Source organism: Austrofundulus limnaeus, unplaced genomic scaffold (assembly GCF_001266775.1).
Source record: "Austrofundulus limnaeus strain Quisiro unplaced genomic scaffold, Austrofundulus_limnaeus-1.0 Scaffold60, whole genome shotgun sequence".
NCBI classification, from domain to species: domain Eukaryota; kingdom Metazoa; phylum Chordata; class Actinopteri; order Cyprinodontiformes; family Rivulidae; genus Austrofundulus; species Austrofundulus limnaeus.
In genome coordinates, this window is record NW_013952462.1 from 1487471 (window position 1) to 1498183 (window position 10713).

Consider the following 10713-nt stretch of genomic DNA (forward strand, 5'->3'; position numbering starts at 1 on the left):
TTTTTTTAAAATTTTTTTTAAAATTTTTGTTCCTTTGATTTACAAGAGAATCAGGTACAAGCCATAAAGTGTGTAAGGGTGGTGTAATGGAGCAACAGGAGCAGTGTGAGGACACAGGGTGAGAAGTAAACTTCATTAACTGGTGCAAGGTCCGTACCACCGGTTAAAAGTGAAAATTAAACATTTACAACGCTGTTATATCTTGTATTTCTTTTCTTAAATTCACTCCTTCAAACTTAAGAACCGCAGGTGAAAGAAATGGCAGCTATACATACCTGTGTTTTAAAATATGAGACTGCAACAAACGCGAGGTTTGCCTATTGTTTTCAGAGAGAGAGAGAGAGAGAGAGCTCTGTGGAGGTTGCTGTTTTGTTTGGAGGTTAGATTTCCTGTCGGGCCAAAGTATTGCCTCGGGGCCGGAGTGTGCTGTTGTGTTTCTGTGGACAGAGAAAGAAGGGCACGATTGGTTCGGCATTTGTTTTCTCTGTGCGAAACGAGGCGCTTTGCTGGGACCAGTTACAGGAAGAAGAAAGAGGAGAGGGAAGAGATTCTCAGAAAGAACGATCACTTCTTGTTCCGCGGACCTAACGCAGGGTTTGTGGTGGATTTATAAGTGAAAGATTGCTTTTTTTGCAYCCTTACAGTATATGGAATGGATCCAGTGGAATAATTTAGTGTTTTTTGTTTATTTGGAGGATATTMTTCCAACATAATACCTACATGCATAATTTTGACCTTCCATTGTTTAAAAGGACAATGTAATCTGAATAGAAKGGTACTCAAATATCAGAAATTTAGATTATTTAGATTTACATAAAATATATTAAATGTGTTACAGTGGGTTATTGTTATTTTGGCACAAGTGTTTGTAAAAAAATAAATATTGTAGTTATTGATGCTGATGCAGCTGCTTTCTTTCTGCACGAGCTACTGGTCCAACACCTGAGTGTGGCTCTTGTTCCTGACTGGAAGATTAGCTGTTAATGCTGACATGGACAAAACTGAAGGTGGGGGTGGAGGAGGTAGACCGTACGGGGAGTGGGGGTGGGGGTGGGCAGCTCCTGTGCTGTAATTAGTATGGATCTGAAAAGCAACTAATCGGATTGGAGGAACCAAACTGGATTGGGCTTCAGAGGTCCGTGCYTGGCCTCAGATCTGTGGAAAAACCTGACGCGTGTGACGCGGGGCAGCCTTGATGATGCTGCATCTGCACAACCTCCTCACTTCCGGGGTTGGGGATAGGTTTGGGTCGGAGGTCCTCATTAGTGCYCTTCGTTAACTAATTACCGTGCCGTTGTTCATCTGTGCAGGTCGACCCTGCTGGCCCGAGCCCAAACCAAGTCTCTTGCCTCACTCTGTGTYGCTAGTATCGACATGCCAAGTCCTTTTCTGTCTCTGCTCGTGTTTAAAGCTTTTTGTTGAGCTTTTATTGATTACGCTGCCATAATGGGGGCAGCCTGTGGTGCCTTTTTATTAGTGTGGGTGTTTGCCATTTAGTCACACAAATGTCTTGGCAGGCCAATGAGTGTCAGAGCTTTAACATGTCTGCAGTTGAGCTTATTTAGAAGAGACACYTCACTATTTTGGTATAGGTCTGTGTTGTTGCTAGTTTAATTACACACATATGTCGTTGTGTAGATGTGATGCTTTATTTGGATACGGTGTGGATGTATGTGAGCTTGAGAGGAGTAGGGCAGTAGCCCCGGTTCCTCTGTGGGCCCATCTGTTTTGTACTCTTTGTCCTGTTAATTAATGAAATCAGAGGGGCTGCCTGCTGGGACGGCCCCACTGCTCTGCTACGACTGGACAGGCCCACTTTCTCATAGGCTGTCTCTTGTTTTCTAAATGGATCCCCTTTTTTTCCCTCCCCTGTGCTTTTACTCTGCCAAAGTTCAGCTCTCTCGAAGTGGAGTCCTGTGGAAATGTTTGAACAATTAATATCCTACCTGTTGTAGATGTTTTTTTTAATTGCCTCAGTTTGAAAAAAAATGGGTTTATTACTGCTAATGGCTAACCCAAAGCGGGATTCTGCTTTTGCAAAACAACCTGCTGTATTATCGTCAAAGGTTTGCTGTAAGACAATAAACTACAAACTGATGGCAGTGTAAAGGTTTATAAAATAATTTTTGGACAAACTGATGTAAAGATTTGAGAATAATAACAGGTAAGATGATATCCATTCACAATATTTTCTCAACACCTCACTGTAAAAGCTCTGAACTTTCCCTTTAACCTCCACTCTGGTCTCAGTCGATTTGACTTTCTTCTGTAATTTTGATTCATATTTTTGTTTTCCAGTTTGTAACTCTGGTGGATGCTCCGRGCCAAGCGAGGTGACTATTAGCTGTAGATTAGCGTAGCGCTGGGAAAGCTAAACCACTAAAATCATAATTTAGGCTCTGCTGTCACTTTGCTGCGTAGACTGAGCGGAGATTGGATGTCATGAAGCAGGATGTTTAGTCAGACCATTTCACAAACACTCGGTTGTAACTCTTCTCTGTCAGGCTCAGAGCGGCAACTTGTCCCCCTCAACTCTTCCTAGTATTTTTCTCGCGAGTAGCAACATTTTCACCTTGGCCAACGTGAAATATCAAGCCTCTGAAGAGCTATTTCTGAGTGTTGGAAACAGTGACCTGGCTAAGTTATTTCACCTTTTGCTTTGTGGCCTTCTGTCCTCCCTGAGGCTAATCTGCCACTCTGATGGATGCTTTAGCTTTCATTTATCATTGCTGCCTCTGAGAACAGCTAGATGTAGAAATTAGAATATTTTACATCTTTTTTTCTTTCTGATGTTTGATTTTTTTTAACAGCATGGCATGATTAGCCATAGTAGCGCTACTACAGATTTCACATTAACCTATTTTAGTTGATAACATCTTTATTAATGGTGTTTTTTTAAGTACTTGTCTTAGCACAGCATCTAAGCTCTACTGCTAGTGTTTTAGTCAAATCAGAAGACATGTTAAATAAAATGTAAACAAGTAATATCTTGTACATGTACATCAACATGACCAAACATGGACCCTTTTAAAGAAAATTCAAATTTTAAACCACCACATGGGACTAAATGTACCAAAAACAAGCTGATAATGGTGTTTGTGTTTTATTCGTTTTTGTTACTGTTTACATGGCTGAGGTTTTGTGACGATTGCCATCACTGTCAGCTTGTAGTCCGTCTCTACTGCTCAGTCGCCTCAGGCGTCTCCGGACCTCCAGTCATGTTCAACAGTTTAAAGGCAGGTGGGCTGACCAGAACACCAGAGGCTMGTACCTCTCAGGACATAACAGTAGGGCTGTGTATTGGCAAGAATTTGGCGATACGATACATATCATAACAGAGGGGTCACGATACGATATATCCCGATAAATTGCGATACTGTAAGCAAGGTGATATATTGAGATATATTGCGATTTTTTTGTCCAAAAATTATATTAAATAAAAACCTCTTACTGAAAACAAAAAAAGAAAAGCTAATGTTTACTTACAATGCTAATGCTACCCTTACTCTCTGGCGCTCAAGAGGTAGAGGAGCCAAATGGCTGGCTCACTGCTGCCAACTAGTGGTCAGAGGCTGAACTACGACAAAAAATGAATGGCTGGCAGGAAAGTTGACATTTTAAACCTTAATTAAAAATCGATACAGGGCTTTAGAATATCAATACAGTATCGGGAAATGAAATATCGCGATATTTCAGTGTATCGATATTTTCTTACACCCCTACTTAACAGCTTAAATAAAACCAAGGAACCTGCTGCCAACTTTGCACCAGAATAAATACATGATCACTACTGTCTTTTTTATTTATTTGAGCGTAAGGAAATATTGATGCACTGAAATATCTCAATATTTGCTTTCCCGATACTGTAAAATGCCAGTGGTTCATTTTTGTGTTGCAATATTTTTATTAAAAATCTAAAAGCTGCCTCAAATGTATTATAAAACTATTAAATGGCACATTTGACCTAACCATTGAAGACACGGTTCAAATAAGAAATATGAAACATATAAATTCGTATATAAAACATTGAATTTGTTTTTTATTATTGGAATTTTTGGAGAAAAAAAGTGCAGTATATCATATTGTGACCCGTGTCCTGATATGTATCATATCACTAAAATCTTGCTAATACACACCCCTGCTTTTTTGTATTTATGTCTATTTTTTATATATTTTTTGTATGTATGGATCTTGCAATTTGCATTAGTAAAACATCAAATACGCCACATGTTTTGGGTCCTGTTCATGAACAAAAGGCAGTAAGTCAAACCTTAATTGTTAGACTTGTCCCAGTTAGAGCAGCTTCTTTAAGAAATGCTGTGCTGCCAGCTTTAGTCACACTGCTACGTTGCTGCTCTCTTGTTGCTGTTAGTCGCTTTGTGTGTCCTTGTCACCTTTGTCTTTGTGTTCGGACCAGCTGGAGGTGACACGACTCTTCTCATCTTTGCGTCCCACTTCAGGGTGTGAAGTCCTTCTGTAATTCCTTCCAAGGGCGCTGCAGCTGCATCGTAGTTACACGGCGTTGTGCTTTCAAAGGCAGTGTTAAATTTGAGGCACTTAAAGACCCCTCATAGGATATATTTTCCAGTCCATTTGTCATCACAAGCAAGCAATTACCGCTGATAGAAGATGGGAGGATTTCTTCTTTTATATTGAATGACGTCCTCTTTAGTAATGTTCATATTGTCCACATTATATGTAATTAAGTTTGGCTTTTTGATAGGCTCTTTTTAGATGCAAATAGCAGTTCAATATGTCCTATAGAGGCTGTGTGAGACCCAGGAGGCTTTGCTTCACACATCCAATTATTACAACATAGATGGAAACTCTTAAGACTATAAGACACTACAAGGTCCTGTGACCTAAAATCGTCTCTCTTGTTAGCTTGAGTGTGAATAACACAAGATTCCACACAAATTTAAAATGCCAAGCTGGGCTTTGCATATTTAGCATTATTAAAGGCCAGCTCATTCAAAACTCATTTATTTCTAATTTTATCTGTAACCTTGACCACTGCTGAGACATTCCAGCGGGAAGAAATGTGGATAGAGTCAAATCTGACTAATCCAAAATGGGGGGTTGTCAGGATTTGTGAGATTTAGAGAAAAAAAAAAAAGGAAAAATACACACCCATCTTAAATGTATTCAGAATATTAAGCGCTTATTTTAGATTCCTGGCCGCCCTGTTCCGTCTAGTTTGTGTCTGAGATGTGTTTAGTTGCGTCTCGTAGATTTCAGAGAAAGTATGTGCTGCTGTCTCGCTGTGAAATTTGGTGCTTTTGCCCGTCTGTTTGGGCTGTTGTGTTTGGTTCTGGGAGGGCTCGCAAAAATAAGTGTCTGCTATACATATTCACAGATTAGCATATGCTCTTRTATTTCTGGACTTTGGCAGTTCTTCACACACGCTTTTATTAAAATTTTAAATTATTCGTTAAATATATGAACCACTCTTCCAAGCTAAGACAGACTTTTTAATCAAGCTGAAGGGAATATAAAGGTTTTGAAAGGACTTGAACACTAAATTTTTGACACATTTTATGTGTAAAATTGAGATATTAAGAGATTTTTACACTGCTCTTTTGCTTCTAAGCTCTTTATTAATTTTAATTTAGTTTTTTTTTTGTTTTAATGGGTTGTAACACAGTGGGAGGTAATGAGACCTTAAAATAAATTATATAACCAGAAATAAACCCCAGAAAGGAAATATTATCAGTTCAATTGTTTATGCTAAATGTAAACAAATCAGTAATTTCCTAAATTTATGTTTGTTTTTCCTCCTTTTATAACCCCTTTAAATCTCTCTTCCTCCTTTTATAACCCCTTTAAATCTCTCTCTTGCAGATTGACCCAAAGGTGGCGTTTCCCAGACGAGCTCAGCCTAAGGTGAGTGCACCCACAAGGGGTTAACAGCGAGGTGATGATGTCATACCCCCCCCCCCCAGTCCTTCAGCTCTGATTGGCTGGGTTAAGAGTCGGGTGCGTGACCCAAACAGAGCTGCAATTCATTTGTTCGGCCTGAGATTGTGACCCTGGTTTCTGCTCCCTGACCCCTGTGCTGCCCACTGAAATCACACACTACCCACAGACAATATCTCCTGCACACAGACACACACATTAACCCAACTTAAAATCAGAGGCTTGAGCTTCAAATGAGCCTCTAGTCTCAATAAAGCAACACAGAATCTCTTATCACATATTTAATGTTTTGTCCTCTCCTTTTCCTTGTGTTGTTAGCTGGTGACGAGGACAAAGAAGATCTTTGTCGGAGGGCTGTCGGTCAATACCACCATCGAAGATGTGAAGCAATACTTTGATCAGTTTGGAAAGGTAAGCCTGCGGCTGTCTTAATGAGGTGTGTTCGAACATTTGTTTGGGATGTTTCTGCTGATGCCAAGTCATTTAAGTTTAAGATGAATTATTTTCATAACAAACTGTGTTGGTGATTAGTTGCTTTTAATTATTTATTTTTTATATATTTAAGGAAAACTATTTGTACTGATTTCCATTATTGTTTGCGAATGATCTACCAGTAATCAGTTTTAGCTTTTCGCTGTTKGTTTTGGCAATTAGCCTGAAGTTATTGTAGCTAGGTTAGATTTTTTTATGTGAAAGCTGTATGTTAAATTTGGATAGTTTTGAAGTGTTCAGACTTCATTACCTGTCATGGATAAGTTTTAAACAACCTCAGTTTGAAGAACCAGACTTGAATCTGACCAGATCGATGAGCTAATAGGTAACGTGACCAGGCCAAAGTGGATTGCTGTGGTTTAAAACAACGCAAATTAAAAAAGGTTTTAAGGGTTCATGCAAATACTATTTCACGAGTCTTTACATGGCCACTAATTTACAGATAATGGTTATAGCAAAGAGTGGCAGCAACAGATTTTTTTTAAATGAATATATGAAAGCTATTAAAATTTTGTGATTTGAGTCGTTTAAAGATGGCACCAAACCACTTTGATCATAGCTCAGTCAGACTAGCTTGTCAATCTGTTCGATCTTAAAAGTGAGTTTCTCCAAACTAAAGTTGCACAAAATACTATCTGCAACAGGTAAGATCATTATTGTATGTAAACCTCCCACAGAAACTCACTTCAAAAAGCCATGAACTATTCCTTTAATGGCTTTTTCACAATTTTTATTAACCAATGCTTCTGTTGTTGCTTGTTAGCTACTTGTAAGACTCTTACTGGTAACTTGTGATGTTGTGGTGTTATAGCTGACTCAGTGTTGATGTTGAAAAAAATAAATCCTCATTTTGGTTTTTATCAAATTGCTGGAGCTCGCTCTCATTTTGTGTGTGTGTGTGTGTGTTTGTGTGTGCACCCTTTTGGATGTTAAACTTCACCCTGAGGAGCTGAAGCATGGAATCACAACACAACACCAATGATAGATTATATTAATCTGAACCCCCCTGTCCTTTGTGTGTGCCGATAAAACTTTTCTTTGTACATTTTGCAACAAAAAACAGTCATGTTTTTTTTTTCTCATCTAGAAAGTGAAGAAGTAAAAAAAAACTGATAATAAAAGTGAGGAAGGATAAGAAACAGAACAAAAAGTGTAAAAATAGTCATTGGTTGTTGCTGTGTACTCATTTTTACCTAAATTGTGGCGTTTTCAGCTTGGTTGTTTGTCCTTCTGTTGCTGCTTTGAATAAAATTTGGTGAAAGGCACAAGTGCAGGCTGTGGAGACAGATGAGTGGCCAGGGGAGAGGGAGGAAGAACAAAAAAAATAAAAGAAGGAGGGGAAGCAAAGGGAGAGATGGACTGAAAGGGAAGAAGTAACCCCCATGGAGAGAAGGGGAGGGGCTCTCAGGAGGTTGAAGGGCAGAGAAAAGGGTGGGGCGCTGAAATYGTGAGGAGCAAAAGTGACGATTAAAGGGCGAAACATCACAGAATAMTTCAAAACTGTCTACGGCGAGTGATATATTGAGTTATTTTTAGGAAGCTACTCAATTTGGAGTATTTCTGAGTAACATTCAAGCTCTTTARTATTAACTAATTAAATGCAACAGCTGCTCCAGTAACAGCCCCTCCTTCTTACCCCAAAATCAGTACTTCAGACACCATCCCAGTCCATGCACAGACCCTCGCTGCTTGTTGCCGTGGTGACTCGCCTTTCCCCATTGTCCTGCTGTAATCCAGTGTATTTTTGTTTCCTTTAACAAAAAAAAAGTGCAATAAGTGCACATTTGCATGAATGGAAAGACGGGTGTGTGCACGCATGAAAGTGTGAGTGTCACCGTCGTGGCTGCGGAGGGAGGCGAGCTCGCAAACATCGGTGGGAGCACGCTCAGACAGCCGGGCTCGCTGGCCGTGATTCACATGTCACAAACGTTACAGTGTGGTGGAGGTGGGGGCGCCGCCGGTGAGCAGGACGGCCTGGAAACGAGCACTGTGTGGTGGTGGGGGGGTCTAATGGGTTGGAAGAAATGAACAGCATGAAGCTGTCCTCTGTGTTGCATCTGGCTGAGCGCTCTCCCTGTTGGCCTCTGATTCAGGCCTGTCGTTCCGCCGACATTTCAGGTGCCGGTTCAAACCTAAACGTCCTCCTCCTCATCAGTCGTGGACAAATGAGGTTTCCACCTATGACTATTCAGGTAGACGTTGTGACACGATTCCCGTTTTTAAAAAACGAGCGTGCTTTCTAAAATGGCAGTTTCTGTGACTGTATCAGTCCTCCCTGGTGACTGCAGACTCTCATAAGTGAGAACAACACTCCCCGCACAGGATGAGCGAATATTTGGGCTGTTTGGACACGTGAGACCAAAGCTGTGTCGRGGATAGCCAGCAATCCCACAGTGCATTCCTGCTGAGCAGGAGGTATTTCTTGTTTATTATCTGAGCCTGGCTACAAGGTGCAGGCTTGGATGGACCGAGGCTCAGCCTTGTGCTTGTTTTCATACTGTGGCTCCACCTTGCAAGGAAAACACCGAGTGCACTATGGACTTTATGCGACTCTTTGATTCATGCTGAAGTCCTGTTTTTTTTTAAATATACATCACAAACACACGCAAAGTTCATACGACTGGGTGGCAGGTGTTTTTGGAGTTAGAGTTTTCTGACTGAACAGATCTGAGCTCTTGTTTTTCAGTGTCTCCAGGCCAGTAAGGCTGCAGCAATCATGTTTGCTTGAGAAATAAGCTTCAATCCTAAGGTGGAGGTCTTGAATCCCCCCCTCCCACCCCCTCAGCCTGCTGGAAAGTTGACAACACTCTCCTTTTTGGCCAAGGCTGAAAATAGAACCTGTCTGCGTCACGAAAAAGTGTTTTTTTTAACGCTGGTATTCAGGCGTTGGGTTAAATAATACGATGATTAGTATTTCAAGCCTGTTGGTTTTACATCCTTGTTTTTTTAATGCCTTTTTATTCACCTTGTAAGAAAAACTGTGATTTAAACCCCCTCCTTATGTTGCTGCCTGAAATAAAATGAAAGGAGTGGATGAGAAGGGGGGAAAAATGCAGCACGGAGTGGGGCAGACGGGAAAAGTTGGGACTCCACTCACCCATGTGAGCTGGCGATTAGAAGGCTTGACTGAACACTTTGTCTGCTGGCCTGTTTAGAAAGAGACGGCCGGAGAGAGCCAGAGCGAAAATGAAAGAGGGAGATGTGAGGAGACAGCAGTGGGGGGAAAAATGTGAATGCCACCTTTCATAATCTCTCAAAAAAGTGTAATGGACTTGTCAGCAAACACTTGTTCTTCAGACAATAGATGTACGCTTCAGTGAGAACGGGACATTTCTAAGGCCCGCGCGGGGAAAAGGATCTGAGTGGAGCCTTGTTTCGGTACATCTGAGAATGTCAGAACTGGAGAATATGACCTTCTTCACTCCCRGCATGCATCCAGAGCAGTTAGCGCCGGAGCCGCTGCTATGCCAATCTCAGACTCCCACAGCCATCCGATCAGATTGTTTTACAGCACCCCGGGCAGCCGACATCGTGAGAAAGTCTTTCTTATTAGCTTTAGGAAAAATCAGAGACCTCAGCCGAGGCTCGCACACGTGGACAGGATTGTTTGCATGAATGCAAACTGCTGTATTTTCATGCAGGTCACTTAGCTGAACAGCATCAGTCTTTTTTTTTATAAACATCAGATTTTATTCAGAATTCACTCTCTTGTTTTTCTATTTTGTTTTTATTTTCTGTACATAGCAGTATATATTTTTTACATTCTATCTATTTTTGCACACATTATGCTATTTAACCATTGACAGCAAAACGTTCAACTCATCCAGTAAATGACTTTTAGTTTCATAAATTTTATGCTTTTCAAAATATTTAACTTTATGTACGTGATTTAAGAAATATTTTTTATTGATTGTATTATTATACTTTTAGCTTTTGACAAGCTTTTTGCTACATTTAGCCAGACTTTTGTTACTTTTAAATTTAAGCTAACCTTTAAGCTTCTTGTCACCATTTTGTTGCAGTTGCCTTTTTAGCTTTTAGCTTTATTCACTAATTTCTTCAGCAAAGTCATTCAGCACTCAGTCATCACACTTATTTGTTTACGTAAAATTCAATTTCTATAGTTTTTTTATATATATAACAGCTTAAAATCTTGTTTTTGCCATCTGTTAAATAGACGCTTGCCAACGCTAAGTGCAGGTGTGCTTGTGTGTAACTCTACTCTAATGATAACATGTTAGCTTGCAGCTGTCTACCTAGTGTCCTCTTGTCTTGCTGCTGTGCTGTGTCATTGAGTTTGACCAA

The 10713-nt window shown here is 40.3% G+C and overlaps 1 protein-coding gene across 1 annotated transcript in view; it reads left to right on the forward strand.

Annotated features, from left to right (window-relative positions):
* Positions 1–10713, forward strand: part of LOC106518402 (RNA-binding protein Musashi homolog 1) — a 23617-nt gene that overhangs the window by 5447 nt on the left and 7457 nt on the right. Inside the window, exons 4-5 of the mRNA XM_014009687.1 lie at positions 5842–5883; positions 6235–6327. Coding sequence (XP_013865141.1) covers positions 5842–5883; positions 6235–6327 — 135 coding nt within the window. The remainder of the gene's footprint in view (positions 1–5841; positions 5884–6234; positions 6328–10713) is intronic.